The sequence below is a fragment of the Mustela nivalis genome, assembly GCF_964662115.1.
Source record: "Mustela nivalis genome assembly, chromosome: 10".
Classification (NCBI taxonomy): Eukaryota; Metazoa; Chordata; class Mammalia; order Carnivora; family Mustelidae; genus Mustela; species Mustela nivalis.
The window spans coordinates 62330876-62349254 of record NC_139029.1 but is presented as its reverse complement, the minus strand read 5'-3'; the positions used below and the strand labels follow the sequence as shown (position 1 = coordinate 62349254).

The 18379-nt window shown below is 45.4% G+C and overlaps 1 protein-coding gene across 1 annotated transcript in view; it reads right to left on the bottom strand.

Annotated features, from left to right (window-relative positions):
- Positions 1-473: 473 nt before the first annotated feature.
- ST6GALNAC5 (ST6 N-acetylgalactosaminide alpha-2,6-sialyltransferase 5) overlaps positions 474-18379 on the bottom strand; it is a 169337-nt gene continuing 151431 nt past the window's right edge. Inside the window, exons 4-5 of the mRNA XM_082686618.1 lie at positions 16744-16851; positions 474-5095 (exon numbers count right to left, since the gene is read on the bottom strand). Coding sequence (XP_082542744.1) covers positions 4864-5095; positions 16744-16851 — 340 coding nt within the window. The 3' untranslated portion in view covers positions 474-4863. The remainder of the gene's footprint in view (positions 5096-16743; positions 16852-18379) is intronic.

The following is an 18379-nucleotide window of genomic DNA, read 5'->3' as shown; positions in this document are numbered from 1 at the left end:
GATTTTAAGATAAATGTATACTTCATTGTTATAGACCCTCAGAAATCACCAGTTGGAATTTGCAGCAGATTTGGGAAGCTGTCAAGTTTAAGGCAGGCTAGAACTCATCTCATTTTAGCCTCCCTTTTGTAATTGAACCAGAGAAGTCAGAGCCGGGCCTGCTTCTACATATGTTATAGCATTTGTCAATATTAAATTTAATTTGTGCTAAGAGCAGCTTGCTAACAGCGAGAACACAAAGCTTGCCGAACTTCACTTTGTGTGTTCAGTACAGCCAACATTAACAAACCTAATGAATTCAGCTACATTATCCTATCCAAATCTAGGTCAGTTCTGTTGATTAAAAATGTTCTAGGTTTGAGGACTGACCCTGTAAAAACCCACTTAAAATTTAACTACTTCATCACCTGTTCTGTCTGCCGCACTTCTCAAATGGAAGACTATATACTGGTTACCAATCCAATGGGCCACCATTAAGAGGTCATCACCAACAACAGACATTTATTGAGCGCCTATTGTGTGCAAGGCACTGTACTAGGCATGGGGCTACAAAGACAAAGGAGAAACAGTCCCTGCTCTCCAAGAGCTTACAATCTGATTAGACTAATAGGACACACACATAAAGAGACAGGAACAATAATACAAGGTAGCATAGAATATTAGGGCACTGAGTAAAAACAAACAGGATCGCAGACTTTTTTTTGCTTTTCTATGGCGGCTCAATACCCTGAGTAGGTGGGGATGCGTGAGCTGGAGTAGAGGGCTTGCTCATATTCGTTTTCAAATCTATAGACACTCTCTCACCTCTCTCCACTCTGAAGCATCTTCTGGCATATGCTAGAACCTAGGCAGTGAATTCACATCCCCCGCCCAATGCCTTAGTATTCTAGTTTTCTCTGAGGTGGCCTTTCGATAGGGTGTCCCACTGTCCCAGTTTGCCCGGGGCTTGTCCTCTGGTTTAGCACTGAAGATCTGTCCTGAAGATCCTCCCCACCCCTGCCAGCCCGAAGGAAACCAAGATGATGCTTCTTAACGACCTAGTCCTGGAGCCGGATGTCTTCGTCCCACCTACTGTGCTCATTGCCTGGCAGGGCCCACCCCATGCCTGTTCCCCAGGTATGTCTCTCGTTGAACAACCTTAACAGCCTCCAAAGACTGCTGGTTGAAGAGCCCAGTGTAGACAGACGACAATCAGGAGAGAATGATGGCGGAAGGGTGGGACTGAGGTTCCAGAGAGAAGCAGGAAGGATGGAAGGAAGGATTGGCTCAGGGACGAAATATGCAGGAGTGTTACCCTCACCTTCTAACACTACAGAGAGAAGAGGAATCTCAGAGTAAGTCTGAACTAACAGTCTGAGTCATCACCCCAGTGGAAATCAGGGTGTATTTCTGAAATGCGGTCACCCCTGCATAAGGACAACTATTTGGGTGGGTATTAAACCGGTACAGATATGGTCACATAAGACTGCATGGATCCTGACAAAATTCTAGTTTGTTCCGTCCACTTTTACTTAACATTCATTTAGCCTCCCAATCAATAATTCTAACGTTTGAGGTGAATTTTTACTTCAAAATGAGATGATATCCTTCAATTTTAATGTGATTAAAATAGATCAGTAATGGAGAATACTTCAGGAGACAAAGGGAGTCTGTCCAGAGAGGTGTTGTTTGGCCTCTGAGGCACACACCAGCAATGGTGTCAGGATTCCGAGAGAACACCAGCGAATTTCTCTTTCAGGGACAGTATTTTGTGTTTTGCTTTCCTTTATTTTTTTTCAAGATGAGCTCTCGCTCTGAAATCTTAGGACCTTGGAAGTTCCTGAATCACTCTGGTTTTATGTCTAGCCCTTAGGAGCACATCCCAGGGTTAGTGAAGCACAGGGACTTAGTTACCAAACACCCATTAACCATAATGGAAATCACGCAGCAAAGTCCCCATGCAGCACACTGAATATTTACCTCCTAATGTTCTTTTAATGTACGCTTTCTTGGGTGAATATTTACTGTAGAATATTAAATGTAAGATTCCTCTTTTTATGGGCCATTTGAAGTGATTGATTTTGTTTGTGAATTCCTGTATCTTTGCCCATAATGGCTATCTATTGTAATGGCCTCTGCCAAATGTTCTTGCATTGAAATAACAGACGCCATGCATCGGCCAGCTGTGGCTTTGTATTACTGGGGTCTTAAAAGCGAGGAGGTAGCTGATGACACAGCTGGGAAAGAAGACAAAGGTGTATAACATAACGAGTAGGACTAAGGCTCCCAACACAATTGGATATTGAAATCACTGAGGTCTGTAAACATGGTTCTGTCATCATCTTTTATATCAGAGTTGATGTTTAGTGGTTTTGAATGGTGTTGAGACCGAGAGTCAGGAAATGATAGTGGCAAGATAAGAATTCAATTGCCCATAGCCAGCTCCGTCGGCACAATCTATCAGAATTCCAGGCATATTCTTGAAGTGTTATAATAAAAACCATTGCCCAAGTGATCAGTCTTACACCTATTTATACCATATTTGAAAAAATATGAATTCCCATACTGTTGTATCTTAGCTACATTTAGATGTAAGCTATTTCCCATTGAAGCCAGGGGTTTTCAGAATTTGGTTGCTTTACACTCTACTGATTATTTGGGAAGAAGGAAGAAGTTACAAAAAAGATGCAGTTATCATACGGTCCTAAAACAAAAACAAAAACAAACAAAAAAACAAACCAAATCCTGAAACCTAAACCTAAAGATAACCCAGGCATTTGAGATATTACAGATTAGGTAATACAGCTACATTTTTGCAGGTCCCAAGTATGCCTTTCCAAATTTCCATAAAAATAAAACTTGTTAAAGGAGCTATTTACATCTGAACAACATATTGTCTTCAAGTGATGGTAAAGGTGGCCTATAAATCCATCACATGAAATTCATACTCTTTTTCTTACGTTCACAAAGGGTCGTGTGTCCGGAGTGTGTCCGGAGTCCATGCCACAAAAGATATCTGGAATGATATTCTACAGTCTCTTTAAAAACTACAAGAAAGTCTGAAGAACACATATATGTTTCCATTGTACTGGCTTTTAGCAGCTCAAGCTACACCACAATAATCCCAACTTTGTTTTGTTTCTGTCCTATAAATATCTGGACTGTGTTTACACCTCAACCACAGAACCCCATATGATAAGTAGTACTAGTTAGTGCAAGGGAATGGAATCTTAGTACTAAGTAAGGAAAGCGAAAGGAAGTGGCAATGTGAAAAACCTTCTTTAGTCACAGGTCAGGTCAGGTTCTGTGAAACAATGTCGGTCTCCACACGTAATACTTGCTGGTGCCTTTGAATGTGGCATTGGAAAAGTGCATGCCTTCTAAGTCATGTGGAAAAAAAAAACCCACTGGTATATTTTTAAAAAGACTAATTTTGAGGAATATCACTTGCTTAAATGAAGGTCCTTCATACTAATCTCTTGGCTCTGGATAAAATAAGTCCTTCATACTCCTCCAGACCAGGGAATGGCTGTGACTATCATGTGAGACTTGCAGTGAGTGAATCTGAATAGTTCACAGGATAAATGAGTCGTCTGTTAGGGAAGCTCCTTGTCTTCTCTTCTCACAGACTCAGAGAAGGACTGTTCCTTGCTCCTATAGCCAGGGAACACCACAGAGGTTCTCTCTCTCTTAGTTTTTTGCCCTCCCTCTTTTTGGGGTTCAAGAAACACCAGAAAAGCATGGGGGTAGACTGTAGCCGATGGGGACCAGTGAGGAAGTTGTGTTTTTAACCACAGAGGGAGATAAATAGTAGGGGGAGAAAAGACCCCCAAAAGTCAGGCTTTTGCTACTGAAGAAACCCTATCAATCCAAGTGTAAGGTTCTCAAGTGGGTCAAGGAGAGGCTTACAGAATTTTAGATTTGGAAGGAAACTTACACTGTCATGTGGTACAGGGACATCATTCTCACACAAGGAAACTAGGGTTTATGCCAAGTAACCTACACCAACTATTACTAAAGACAACCATCTTTAAGTTTCTTTTGTTAGTATCTTTTTGTTGTAACAACACAGTTTTTGGTTTTCGGTTTTGTCATTTGGAACATTTCTTTACATTAGAAAATGTCATAGCTCTTCTTGAAGCCCAAGGGTTCAAAAAACGCCAACGTGACATTTCCAAGCCAAATCAATTGCTAACCATGAGTGTCGTGAACCCAGTCACTCACCGGCCCCATTCTAGGTGTCTTCCAACCATCATTCAGGGTTAAAGAGTTAAGAAGGATAAATTACCACATAATCATAATCTATAAAAATACTGGCCTAGAGTACACTAAAAAACTTTTAATAAATAAATATTGGGCATTTGCTTTATGAAAGTCAGTGGAGATGTGCTCTTCAGAAATCATGTCCACACTTTCAGATCGCTTTTTACAAATCACACATACAGAGCCCAACAGATGACACAGATTATAGATCAGGTTAGGATACAACTTAATAGAAAAAGGTCTTTCGATGTGGCATTTCTACAAAGGAACACAACTAACATCATTGAGTTGCTCGTGCTTCGGTTTTGAAGACGATACTTAAAGAGATCCAGAATGTTCTTTAGACCACGGCAGCATCACTGACTTGGGCATTTAGCTCCTCAAGTAATCCCTTTTGCAAGGGATGACGCTCATGTGGACATAGTAATTCTGGAATTTTCTCCTTACACACCAACCGCAGTGCTTGGCGGTCCTGCCTCCGAGCCATCTGCACGTGTTGGTCATGGAGGAGTTTCCTGCTCCCAATCCTGTCCCTCTCGTGTGTCTGCCGGCTCTGGAAGTTCAGCGCCCTGGCGTCTGATGCAGTAGGTACTTGAGGTTTTGGTCTGGCACCCTCACTGCTCAGAACACAGGTTTATTCTCCGGAGGCTTTAGAGCAAGTGATTCTGGTTTCCAGTCTGGCTGAAAAAAGTGAATGTTGAATGTCCGTGCCCAGTTCTTAAAGACGCGTTTCTCTGTGATGAAGCGGTGATGGCTGCCCTTCCGTCCTCGCTCGTGGGAGAGGTACATGGTGCATTCGTCAGGTCCAAATGGTTCATAATAGTGGTAAGGTACTGATGGGTGATTGGGATCCCTGTAGGAGGAAGATGAGATGACTGAGTAAAGGGGAAAAACCTCCGTGACTGAGGAAGCTGATGAGCACAACACCTATTTCCAAGTCAAGTCAGTTCCAACAGAGGGTTTTCCTGATGTGTACACAAGAAGCAAGTGGAAGGGTTTTGAGGTTGTGAAATAAATGTTTGAGCATCACTATCAAAGAGAGAGATTAAAAGTATACTATGGGACATGCGGGGCTTTGGGACGTAGAAAGCCCACGTTGCTAAGACCCCCACTGTAGTTCCTCCACTCTTGCCCTTGCAGTCAGTTCAGCATAAGCAGCTACAAAGATGTTTCCAAAACAAAAACACACCACATTTCCCACCCATCCCCCCGCTCCACCAAATCTGCCAGAAGCTTCTAATTATAATAAAAGCGTGGCTTACAGGGTGTTACATGAGGTGGTTCTCTCCAGAGCTTTCTTCTAACCCAGGCTTGCCAAACAGGCTCCAGCCATACTGGCCTTTCTGGTCATCAGCTCTGCCAAGCTTGACCTTCAGGCCTTGGCACGTGAAGACAGTTACCTGGTTGTAACACGTTTCTAACCAGTTCACTCCTTCTTACTGCTGGGTACTGACATCAACATGTCCTCTTCAGAGAGGATTTACCTCACACCTGTCCCTTTGCGTGCATGCTCTCTCTTTCTCAGGTTTATTTTTCTCACAGCATTAATCCCTCTCCAGAATTGCTGCTGTTTGCTTCTTTATAATCTGTTCATGAGGGCAGGCCTTTGTCTTGTTCTTAGTAGGTCCTCAATAAATACTTTTAAAATTTCTGCTGTTGACAGAAATTTATATGGTGTTGACAACTCAACAGCAAACCTCTAAAGACAATTTCTCCTCCAACATGGAAAGCTGATGATCCTAGTTTGATCCCACAGAACAAAGATAGTAAGCATGATGCCACCATTTTCTTCTTGTTCTAGGTAGACAATGGACCCAAATCCAGAGTATCTAAATCCAGAAATTCCAAATCCTTAAATCCTTACACTGTAGCTGGATAGCCCCAACATTTTTTTTCTGTTTCTATATCCATATTTCACCTCAAATGAGAAACCCTGGCTTGTTTCTTGAGGTTGGTGTGCAAAGGACTGACACGTTGAGGCAGTTGGGTGCCCTGTGTTACTAAAATATCTAACGCCCAAGAGCCCTGGTCTCACACTGGTTTCCATTCTAGTCCAATCCACACCACCTCTTCCATGTTGAAGTCTATGATGGAATTAGTCAAGGTACCCCAAGGTACCAGGAAGGCAAACCTTCCTGTCTTGAGCTACGCTCACCAACTGGTTCTGACGTAGAGCTTCAGTGCTTCTCTTAAAAGGCTCAGGCAAATCACCTTTCCGTGCCCGGTGCCCTGGGGCCCCCACTTGGTGCACTCGGGCTCTACTCTAAGTACAGTACCTTTGTTTCCCAGAGATGTTCATCTTGCTAGACACCTATTTGTTTTCTTCAGACGAGATCAATACACAAATAGCTCCTAGAGTAGCAACTTTACCGAGGTCAGGGATCGAAGTCTTTTATCAAGAGGGGTGTCAAGTTTGTGGCTCTGACAACAATAAACCTTTTGAGCTGCCTCTCCTCTGAGGTTAAAGTTCTTCCAGGAAGAGAGATTTATTTTTGTCATGCAGCATTTAAACATTCCTCCTCCTGGGTTGGATGGTATGCCAAATTAATACTTTGAATCTGCATCAGGCTTGTCTCAGAAGTATCTCTGTGTTCCACAGTGACACATCAGATCCAGCCCTGTCTAGCTAATACAGATTTCACGTCTTTACTTACTCCAGAAATTGGAATCCCCTTGAAGTTTTAACAAAGGATAATTTCCATACAGAAAATGCATTCTAGGAAGAATTCAAGCTGGAACTGAATACCATGGAGAAAAGAATAAACAAAAAAAGATAAAAATTTGTGAGACAAATGTCCCCAGATTCATATGGCACAATTTGGGGAACAGTGCCGAATTCACCGTGGCATGGTACACTGGGAGTTAAGCTTTTATTCCAATATAAATCAGGTTTTAAATCTGATTTATCTGCACTTTGAACATATTACTGGAATCAATCTGATTAAAGAAACAATTAAGCTTCTAAAAATACCATGAGATTGAGTTGGCACCTAGGAATACAGAGAAATTGGAAACCAGCTAACGGATGCTAGAAGATCAGTTTCCTTATTCAGGAAGACCATCTCTTGGAATGAAAATTTATTTGGCTCCCTATTGATCCCTTAAAGGGAGAATTGAATTTACACATTTAATTGTTATGATTTCCAAGGTGTCCAAATAAGTGGGATTGTTTCCACACTTTAAAATTCTGCCCAAATGGCCGAGGAGTGTTTTGTGGGCCTTGAGGGCAGAGCCGAAGAGCCTGTGGGAACAGCCCTCCCGCTGAAAAGCTGCCACCTGCTGTAATTCACCACTGCGTCCTTCCTAGAATAAGGTCCTCATTCCTTAGGTCTTTCCTCAAACCTGACTTTAAAGACTGAAGTAGCTTTTTCTCCTTCCTCCTGACCCAGCAGCAATATACATCAGCAGAATTTCCACATCAGGAGGCTACTGTTGTAAAGGAGAGTCTGGCACCCCAGTTCCTGTCTGGGGGGGCCAGGGAAAGCGGAGGGCATGGAGGTGTGAGGGCGGCGATCATCTCAGAGCCAGTTTCCCAAGGGGCCACAGCCTGTCATCAGCACTCTAAGGGTCACCTCGGGAATAAATCCTGCACAAACTGTGTGGCGGAGGGTTTTTGTTTCTTTAGGGAGGAAGCAGGGTGGGGCGAGGGGAGTCGTGAGAGAACGAACATTCAGTGCACACAGGGAGCTTTAAAGAAATACCACTGCCTGTGTCTCACCTCCACAGATTCGGGCTTAATTGATTTGGAGGGGGGTCCCAGGCACAGCTATTTTAAAAGTACGTGAAGTTCGAGTATCAGAATAAATAATGGTAGTACTGGATTATAAACCCCATAAAATGAAAGAAACACCCACGAGTCCATGATGATTTCAGTAAATAGCTGAATCTATAAATAAACAGGGAAGAAGAAACGGCATTTCCATATAGAAGAATTCCAATAAATCTAGAGAGAATGAGGGAATAGAGAAATCACCACTAAAACAGCCTTGCAGCTGTTGCAAGCAAGGTGCACCGATGAATGAAACATTAGAGGGGAAAAATGATGAAGAGAAATAGGTTATTTAGATGAAGTATCTCCCCCAAGATATTTATAATGACAAAGGGAAAAAATAATAACTTCGAGGTGAGTAAACCCAGCAAACACCACCTTAGCGAGGCAATTAAGGTTAACACTGCCACACTGAGACATCTGACATCACGTGTCTTTTGGCATGTGGGATGCTGGGAAGGGCTTCCTGCTCCTGTGGTACCCTCCCCAGGAATGCACAGCCTCAACCCAATCATAAGAAAACATCACGCGAATCCAAAGTGAGCGACCTCCTGTGACAATATCCAGATTTCTTCAATGTCGTGAAAAGAAGAGAGACTGAAGGATGGCCCCGGACAGGAGGAGACCGAGAGCCAAGATATGTAAATGCGAAGGGATCCTGGAGTTTAGGTCCTGGAGGAGATCAGAGACCTCAGCCGGAAAACTGGTGAAATCTGGGTAAAGTCTGTTGTTTAGGTAAGAGTTTCGCACTGGTGTTCATTTCTTGGTTTTGATCATTGGACTGTAATGATGCAAAATGTTAACATTAGGGGAAGGGGGGTGAAGGGTATACAGGAACTCTCTGTGCTACTTATGCAACTTTTGGTAAGTGCAAAACTTTGTTAATGTTGAAAAGCGCCTTATTTTTTTTTTAAAGATTTTATTTATTTATTTGACAGAGAGAGATCACAAGTAGGCAGAGAGGCAGGCAGAGAGAGAGAAGGAAGCAGGCTCCCCGCTGAGCAGAGAGCCCAATGCGGGACTCGATCCCAGGACCCTGAGATCATGACCTGAGCCAAAGGCAGTGGCTTAACCCACTGAGCCACCCAGGTGCCCCTGAAAAGCGCCTTATGAGAGTCTAAATACACAGCTAGGTTGAGGACGGCTGATTTAGTGAGGTTCTTCCTAAGCTATGGTGCTTCACTTCCGTGATCCCTTCCACGTCCCCATCAGGCAAGGGAGGGAGCCTAAGGTCAGTGTCATTGCTCCGTCTGAGGGCTGAGGAGCTGGCGGGCAGGAGGGGTCCAGGTCCTGGCTGTAAGCACACAGCCTCACTCATGGACCATCCTGGGTGCCGGACTTTAGTTACTTTTACAGCACCGAACAGAGCGCTGGGCATTTGACACGACTGAATCCTCCCAATGCCCCCATGCCAGAGGTACCGTTCTGACCCCTATTTTAGAGATGACAAAAAAGATGTCAGAGATGACAGAAAAACTGAAGAAGTTTCAGGGCTCAGATGTGGACCAAAGTGGAACTCCTAAGAGCGAGTTTCTGTATCTCGGAAAACCTGCTCTACCAGGTGGGGTTCTGTACCAATGGCCCCTGTTGGAACCTGGTTTGGAACAACTCTGTCCTCGCTGCGTTCTCCTGAGCACCTGCGGACAGAGGCGCCCCGGGCTTGGTGGACACTCTGCAGCTCGTCAGCGTGAGCAGCAGAGCCCTTGTGCTCCCTGAATGTCATCCTCGTGAATATTAATGGTGACGGGAGTCAGTCGCGTTCCATTTGTGAATCTCTGGCAGCTCAGCTGTACAACCGGCAGAAGCGTCCTGATGTCAACAAGCCTGCGAGAATCCTTCCAGTTCTAGGTGTGATCTGGGTTGACCCTGATCCGTTAGTTGGGGCTGAAGTATCTACAAGGCTACAGAGGTTCCAGGAAGGGAATGGTGGCTTTGCCTCTCTCTAGAGCTCTCAGACTCTCTAAACACCCTTCTGTGCGGGCATGGTACCCGGCATCCAGTAGGTAGTCAGGAAATGCTAGTAGAATAGAGCTGAATGGACAGCTGTCAAGTGTCTAGAGTGTTCTGAAATTAGCTTGAATTGCGGGCCACTAGGGATACTAGTAGCATCCCGAAGGAAATGCTCCTAGAGCAGGCCTTCCCACACATCTGCTTCAGCCCGGTGGGACCTGCTGAGTCCCCTTGACTCTTCTACAGCCTCTTACCGAAGGAAAATGTCTATACCCCTTGGAAGCCAGTGGACTAATTCTGGTGATTCTGGGGCAGACAGAGCAGCGAGAGCCTGCCGCTGTCCACCCTTTGTGGGGCAGAGAGCCGGAGTGAGTCATCCGGACTCCCACTCACCCTCCACAACTCCGGCACCTCTGGTGGTGTTACAACATCTCTTCATAGATCGATGGTACCCACAGGGAGGAAGGTGATGGAAATACCCCGGGGCTGCCAAGAGTGGGTCAAATCAGGGCAAAAACAGAAGAAGGAAATCATGGCAAAGAAAACTGTCTGGGAAAAAACACACCACTATATTTGAAGTCTACTTCATAAAATGTGAACCTCCTGGGTGCATTACCATTCCCTACCTGTCTCTGTAAGCATCTGATTCTACACCGTGGACTGTCGCCAACTAGAACTTTCCCTGTTACACCGGCAGCTTTATTAATGTTCGCTAGCTAATAATTCTAGTAGAATCAACTCTCTGATATTCATGATACCTTTGAGATGTCCTTCACATTATGGATGAGATATTAATTTAGTTCCATGACAGTGATCACTCTGAGTCATTACTCTGCTAATTAATACTCAAGAAACGACGGGTGACAGAGAGTTGTAAACTTGGTAATGTGTTAAGTATGACCAGAAATAAGATTATTAGGTAGAATTTAAACGCTTGGCCCATTATTATCGCAAATAATTTACAGTGGAAAATGAGATTAAAAATACTCACCGTAACTTAGTTTGGAAGGCAATGATAACAGATTTTTTTTCATTGCAATTTATAGACCATCTGGAGAGAATGGATTTGGCTTTCTATATGAGATGGCATGACTTAAGGGTCTACTGTCCACACAAAAATATATTTTGAGACTGTCTCTGGTGCAACGTGGCATTAATTTTCCCCAGCTTTCAGAATACCGATGAGCCTGGAGCCCAGGGCTAGGGGCAGGATGGAGACTAATTGCCTGACGGCTGAGCCCCTCTGTGAAGACCCAGCGCTCACTCCAGCTGAGAACGACGAAACAGGTGGCCGCCACTGATGTCCTAGGACCCTTCAGATTTGAATTGGTCATTTGCTAATTATATTTTTCATTCACTGGACACTTCTGGGCTTGGGATAACTATAGAATCAGTTTCTTACACACTGCCAAGGTAACGAAGGTTTTCTTTATTCACTGAGTCAATCAATACTGAGTACATACTATGTGCCAGACACAAAAACAAGTCCTGAAGACGCAAGTCTGGACAGAGCACTGACCCCTCCTCTTGACGAGACTATAGGCCAATAAAGGATCCCGACAAACTGGGGCAGTGGGGGGTGAGGGACGGGGGCGGGGTTGGCAGAGGGCCCAGTGGGGGCACAGGCAGGGTCTGACAGGAGTGAGGAAAGCTTGCAGGAGGAGGGCCTGCTGCATGTGAGACCGTGGAGGAAGGTCCTGGAGACCCTAGCTCTGTCACTTCCCTGCCCCATGACCCCGGATGGCTGTTTTAGGTCTTCAAGCTTGACATGTGAAATAATGAGAGTAATGTTTATCTCATGGCATTATCACAAGGCTTCCATGAAATGGCACATGTATTCATACTAAGCACAGGACCAGCGTGTGGTGTGTGCAGAAAAATAGCCGTTAATATTATTTTAAAGAACCAGCAGTGATCGGCCAGATGAAGAAGGGGCTGCAAATTCCAAGCTGAGGGCCAAAGGCCAGATGTCTGCAGGGGGAGCTCCTTTTTAAGGAGAAAGAAGTCTGTGTGGGAAGACGAGGGGAGACTAGAGCAGATGCAAAAGCCAGGTCCTGGAGGCTGTGTGCTAAGCAAGGGGGTGGGAATTCTGTTCTAAAAGCTTTGGGGAGGGCGCCTGGGTGGCTCGGTCCCATTAAGCATCTGTCATTGGCTCAGCTCATGATCCCAGGGTTGTGGGTTCAAGCCCTGCACTGGGCTCCCCGCTCAGCGGAGAGCCTGCTTCTCCCTCTGCCTGCTACTCTGCCTACCTATGTTCTGTATTTCTCTGGATAAAATCCTTAATAATCTTTAATAAAATAAAATAAAAGCTTTGGGGAACTACTGAGGGGTTGAACTGAGTCAGATGTAGTCTCTCCAGCAGCACAGTGGTGTCTGGAGAGGAAGGAGAGAGAGCAGACTTAGGGAGAGCAGTCAGGAGCTACCTCGGCACCAAGCGACAGAGGGAAGGTTACGGCCCCACAGACGACCTTCATTCTGTTAGATTTGGCCAGGTTTTGAGGAATGCGTCTGTCCATTTATAGATCCGCTGCTCCCATCTGTGGTTTTAAATATGAATGTGGGACTATGAGGAGTCCACGTGCTTAGTAGTTTAGGGGCTACGAGAAGCTTTCTTGCCAAAGAATGACTCCTGGAAGCAACTCAGGGCCTGTGGGTGGAGGGGTAGGAAGGCTAGAGCTCTGGGAGGGCTGGATGGAAACGGGGAGCTCTCGGCTTGCAGGGGCGAGCCCGTCCACCTTTATCCTGGGAACCGGTCCCTCAGGGATTGCTCAGCTCTTTGCTCCCCCGGGGAATAATTTAGTCCCCTACTCCCTCTCATCTTCTGTTCCCTCCCTCATGTCATGCATGTGGCGGCTGACGTTCCCTTTGGGTCACTGTCATCTTAGGCTGACAGAGATGACCACAGAAGTAGCCCAGTGTTCGATCTCTCTGTGCCTCTGCTTCCCCAGCAATAAGAAGGCAATGATTAGATTCTCCTGAAAGGCATGTGACCAGAGAGCAGCAGGACTGTAGCTCACACCGGAGGCTGTCAGAGTTCTTATTTGCCAGGCGACTCCTGTCAGAGAAGAGCCCGGATGTAACATAGAGAGAAGTGGATCTGCTCTTGGCGGAGGGGGGATGGGTGGGCCCAGTCTTCCTTCTCTCTTGCCCTGTTCCACCTAGTAGGGTCAGAGGAATACAAGGACCCCTCTGAGTCCGGCAGAAAGTCAGAGGCGGATGTTTGAGGAAAGCTGCGGGTCAGAGGCGACTCATAGGCAGACAGTGTGGATTTTCTCCCACAGGTGCCTCGTGAGCTTTCTGGCTCTTTTGACCGAATTGTGTCCAAGTGACCCCAAGGGGACTGAAGGCAGAGACTGTCTTATTCAACCCTAATTACGTCCTCAGTACCCAACATGAGTTGGTTGAGGGAATGAAGTCTCTGTGGTTAATTTAGCAAATAACTCCTTTTGAGGATACTAGCTGCGTCTTAAAGTCAGAAAAAGTTGCTTTACCACAAATCAGCAGTTGGCTTCCTTTCTGCTTGCTGAAGTCTGGCCCCCTATGCCTAACTCTCTAGTCTAGCGAGACACTGGGAAGCCACAGAATGGGCGAGTTCACTTGAGCCGCCCCATGTGATGGCCTGTGGGAGCTGGAGGCCACGTGCAGCCCAGTCCCCGTGGGGCAGAAAAGTGGCATACAAGAGGCCACACAGGTCCTTCCCTTTCTAGCAGCCAGGCTCTCCTCACCCCCTGGGCATCATTTGATACCGCTCGCTGGACATCTCCTTAAAATGTGGGAATGGGCACCCACACTTGCATATTAGAGCGTCCCTTCACCTGATACATTTGTGCATTTCTAATATACACCACGCTTAATATACACCAAGCCTTCCTCATCTAGTGTCTTATGAGATTATCATGGAAACCCTCACAGTAAGTACTGTTGTCGTCACCATCTTAGGGATACAGAAGCTAAGTCACTATACTACAGAGATAGTCCGTGAGACAGTGAGTATGTAACTGGCCCAAGATCACTAAGGTCAGTAAAGTCAAGTAACTTTCTCCAAGTCACATAGCTTCTGAGCAGCAGAAGTGGTTATTTTCTCTTCTTCTTTTGGAAAAAGTTCAGGGCCCTTGGAGAATTTGTGTTCTGGTGGGCTCAAACAGCCTGAGCTCTGCTATCTCCCAGAAACTTCCATACCATTCCTGGGTCCTGGTGAGAGCTTACCTCCTTAAGTCCTGGAGCCCAGGACACACGAACCCTGCTTGGCCCTTAGAGTTCTCAACTTCCTCCAAAATAAAAACAAAAGGGGGAACGGCTAGATGAGCAGCAGGACTGACTTCCAGTTGCTTTTTCATTCTCCAGTGATCGATACTGTCTGCGAGAGTCCTTTGACTCCAAGTGGCTGTGCTGTGTTCATTACGTCTTCGTGTGGATAAGGCTTACAGTGAGTTTCTAGAAGGCAACAGCTGTGTCCTAGTCTTTGAACCTGCCAAAGTTCTTAGTAACTTTTGGGGCAACTCTCAAGTACTTAGGAAAACATTAATAATTATTTTATATATCTTACAATATCTTATTAATGTATTAGTACTATTCCTAATACTAATCGTCTTTCCTGAGCACGAGCAGTGTGCAGGACACGGAGTCAGACATTCTACTACAATTCATGGTCTCATGCAATCCTCACCATGACCTGCTGGCTTTTTTGGCTGTTTTTTTATTACCATCCTGTACATGAGGGAAGCAAGACTCAGGGTCCCGGGGTTGCTAACTGGGTGGTTCAGCTAACCTGTCGCGGAGACAAAGGTTACAGGAAATTGGGAGGCAGCGTGTGCCGCTTCTGGTTCTTCCCTTCTCGGCCTCCCTGAGCGGGAATTACGACTGAACAGGGCGCTCCCTCCAGCCTCACCGTGTCTGCTGCCCGACACCTGGCATTCTTCTCCACTTGCTCTACCAGGACACAGAATACAGGGTCCTTCCAAAGAGCTCTTGGAGAAAGCGTGTTGTGAGAGCAACCGTCGAACCTTCAGGATGGGGGCTGGGGAAAAGAACGCCTGAGACGGTGACAGCATAAGGTGCACCAACAGTCTCTTGACGGCCTTCTTAGGGCCATCCTGAAAGCTGCTTCCCTTCTATGGACAGTCGTGATGAACTAACCCGGAGTAAGAGGAATGACAGGTTGACTTGCCTTTCATTTGTTTTCCATAATAAATGGAATATTTCCTTGAATACTAGAAGTCATTAACATTTCAATTTATTCATGCTTTTTCTCTCTGGCATCCTGAAGGCAATGTTACATAATTACACCTGCCATATAGCTATCAACTGTGACAGCCCTTTGTGTGTCCATAAGCACCTGCTCCCACTGCCTTTGTTAGCCTGTTGGCTTGAGGAGGCAGTTGGCTGGGTTTTTTATGTTTTTTTTTTTTTTTTTACACTATCCTACCTTCTTTCTGCATGTGGGTTGCTAACTAGGGAAGCAAGCCTCGTGAGTTAAGTGACGAGGGACTGGGTGGGGGGTCCAAGCTAACTCTTGCCATGTACGAGGTGCAGATCCAAGCACTTTACATCTACTAACTTATTTCATCCACTGACGACCTCATGGCTGAGTCTCCAGGATCACCAAGTCCACTTCTAACGAGGAGGAAGCCGAGCTCCTGAGAGACCGAACAACTAGCTCAAGGTCACACTCAGTTAGGAAGTGGCCTGGCAGAGCCGACTGGAGCTGACCCCACAGCCTTCCTCACCACATCACATCCCTCCTGGGGACCAGGGAGTCTAGGCAACTATCAAAGGCCTCTCCTGCCCAGCTTTCTCCTCTGTGCCCTGACTCTCTCAGACAAACTGGTACGGCCGCTGTGCCGGGTCTCTGGGTTAAAGAGAGTGGGAGAAAAGTGGCAAAGTGGCAAATGAGCATGATTAAGTCCTCTGTCCTTGCGTCCAACCTCCCAACTTCAGATTCCGTGTAAAAGGCCCGCGGCCTTCAAGAAGTCGTTAGGTTTCAAACACACGCAGGTATGAGCAGGCATATATTTTAATGAGCAAGTTCAAAATGCCCCCCACCCCGGGTTTTGCCATTTGAAGATCAGGATGGAGGCCATGAGCAGGTCATCAGGCACTCCCGAAAAGTAGGGCACTTTCTGAACGTACCGGCATCGCTACTCTCAATCACAGGTGGATTTTCAAACCAGTTTCCGCAAACCAGGCCCTGAGGTTTTCCCGGTGCGGCTGTGTGTGCACACCCGGTGTTGGCTGGGCCCGTATGGGGGGAGGGGTAGCAGGGGAGATGTGCGTCTGTTCCCTTTAAAGTGGCACATCAAAATCATTATGTCTGTGCTTTTGGCCTTACAAGTACAAACCAAGGCTACTGACGTGGGGAGGAAAAGAGGCCCAGAGCAATATTTTAATTTTAGCAAACAGGCCTTACCGTCAAAGAAATTGCCCTCTTTAATTCATTAAAAATTACTGCATTCCTTTCAAATGAGAATAAAACTAATATTCCTTAATGCTTGCTCATCATTAATATTATGCCAATTATTGCATTACTTGTGGTTGATAAATATTCAGAGGCTACAGGAGCCCACAAGACGGATTAGTTCTCCAGCAGTGCAAACAAAAACTTTCAATATTTTATATCACATAATTAAATGCTGTTTGTTGTTTCTAGAACCAGAACTTGGGACGTGTTAATTAATTGCTTCGAGAAGACAGTTAGACAGGTTTCATGGCTGATACTTGGAATCAGACCTTTGTAAGCCCTGCACGACCCTGCTGAAGAATCACACTTGCAGAATAAATCCTACCTGCAGAAGTCTGGGGGCACCATGCCGTACACATTGATCCTGTCACAGAGCTCCAACGCGATCGTCATCGTGAACCAGCCGGTGCTGAGCCAAGTGTTGGAGATCTTCCTGGAAGCAACAACAGAGAAGTCCACAAGCTGCTGAAGTCATCATTACAACCACGACCATCTTAAATCCTTTGGGGAGCAAGGCTGACTCTCTCTCTCTATTCAGTCAGTAAACAGCTGTAACTTTACCAGGTAGAAATCGCTCACCAATAGCATCGTATTCCACAGTAAGTGATAAATGACATCCATTTTCCGCCATGGTGGGTTATGACAGGAAAGGGTGCTCAAGCGACTTCTATATCATCAGAGATGATGAGAGTGTTTCAGGGTGTAAGTGTGTAGGACCACAACCCAAGCTCTTTAAGGTGACAGTCCCCACGTGTCAACTCTTTATTAACTAGAATACTTGACTAATTAGAAATATTCCTTGTTCCCCAAGCAGGCTGAATAATGAAGATGTATAAACACACAGATGTGACTATGTATTGACTGATATCTATTGATCGATCAAACAATCTTGGGGTAAAAGCTTGCCTTCAGTTAGACGAATTAACATTGACATCTTGATTGAATGTCTTTTCTTTTAGGAAGAGTGCATTCATTTGGGAAAGGGCTAATTACTAGAGAAAAAGGACCACAGGAATGCTTATGCTTAATTGAGCATTTGCTTTATTTTACCTCAGAACATCCAGAGCCCTCTAAAACTTTTTTTTTTTTTATTAGAAGACTGAATTGACAAAATTTAAGGAGTGAATGTGTGTGTTCCTAAATTCATTCATTTGCCCATTCAAACACCTGTGCTGAGCTCCAGCCATGTGCCACGCCTAAGGATAACTGTGGAGACGTAACATCAAGGTCTAATTTGACCCTCTGAGAATGACTCGGTCTACCATTGCTTTGCTGCTGTGGATATTAATTTCAATTCTTAGGGGGTTGCGGCTTTTGCTTTTTTTTCCCCGGTGCTTATGGTATGCCTCATTAGCCGGTTTCAAACACCTTATTCCCAAGGTCAGACTGTCTGACTTTGCCCGGCCATAGCACCATATGTGATGTGAATACCAGAGTTGCTGAAAAGCTTTTCTGTTTGCACAGTGTAGCACCCCTCTTTGAGAAGGAAGAAGACTTTTTGCGAATCATTTTGCATTATTTCCATTTCACATATGGGCCCCCCCAATCCCACAAAAAAACCATAAAAGCAAAGCAGCATAATAAGGAGTCTTTTATCTTGTCAAATACCTGACAGGAATGGGTGATGCAGTCATGACTGAGTTTGTGGTTTCCACTTTGTAGTTCTTAATCCCTTTACTCATTTTAGCTTTCCATAACATTGTCCCTTGACCCAGTACTAGCCCAGGGAGTACATTTTTTTTTTAATTTATTTTTTATTTTTGTAAAGATTTTATTTATTTATTTGACAGAGAGAGACAGAGAGGAAATACAAGCAGGGGAAGTGGGAGAAGGAGAAGCAGGCTTCCCGCTGAGCAGGGAGCTCGATGCGGGGCTCTATTCCAGGATCCTGGGATCATGACCTGAGCCAAAGGCAGACGCTTAATGACTGAGCCACCCATGTGCCCCAGGAAGTACATTTT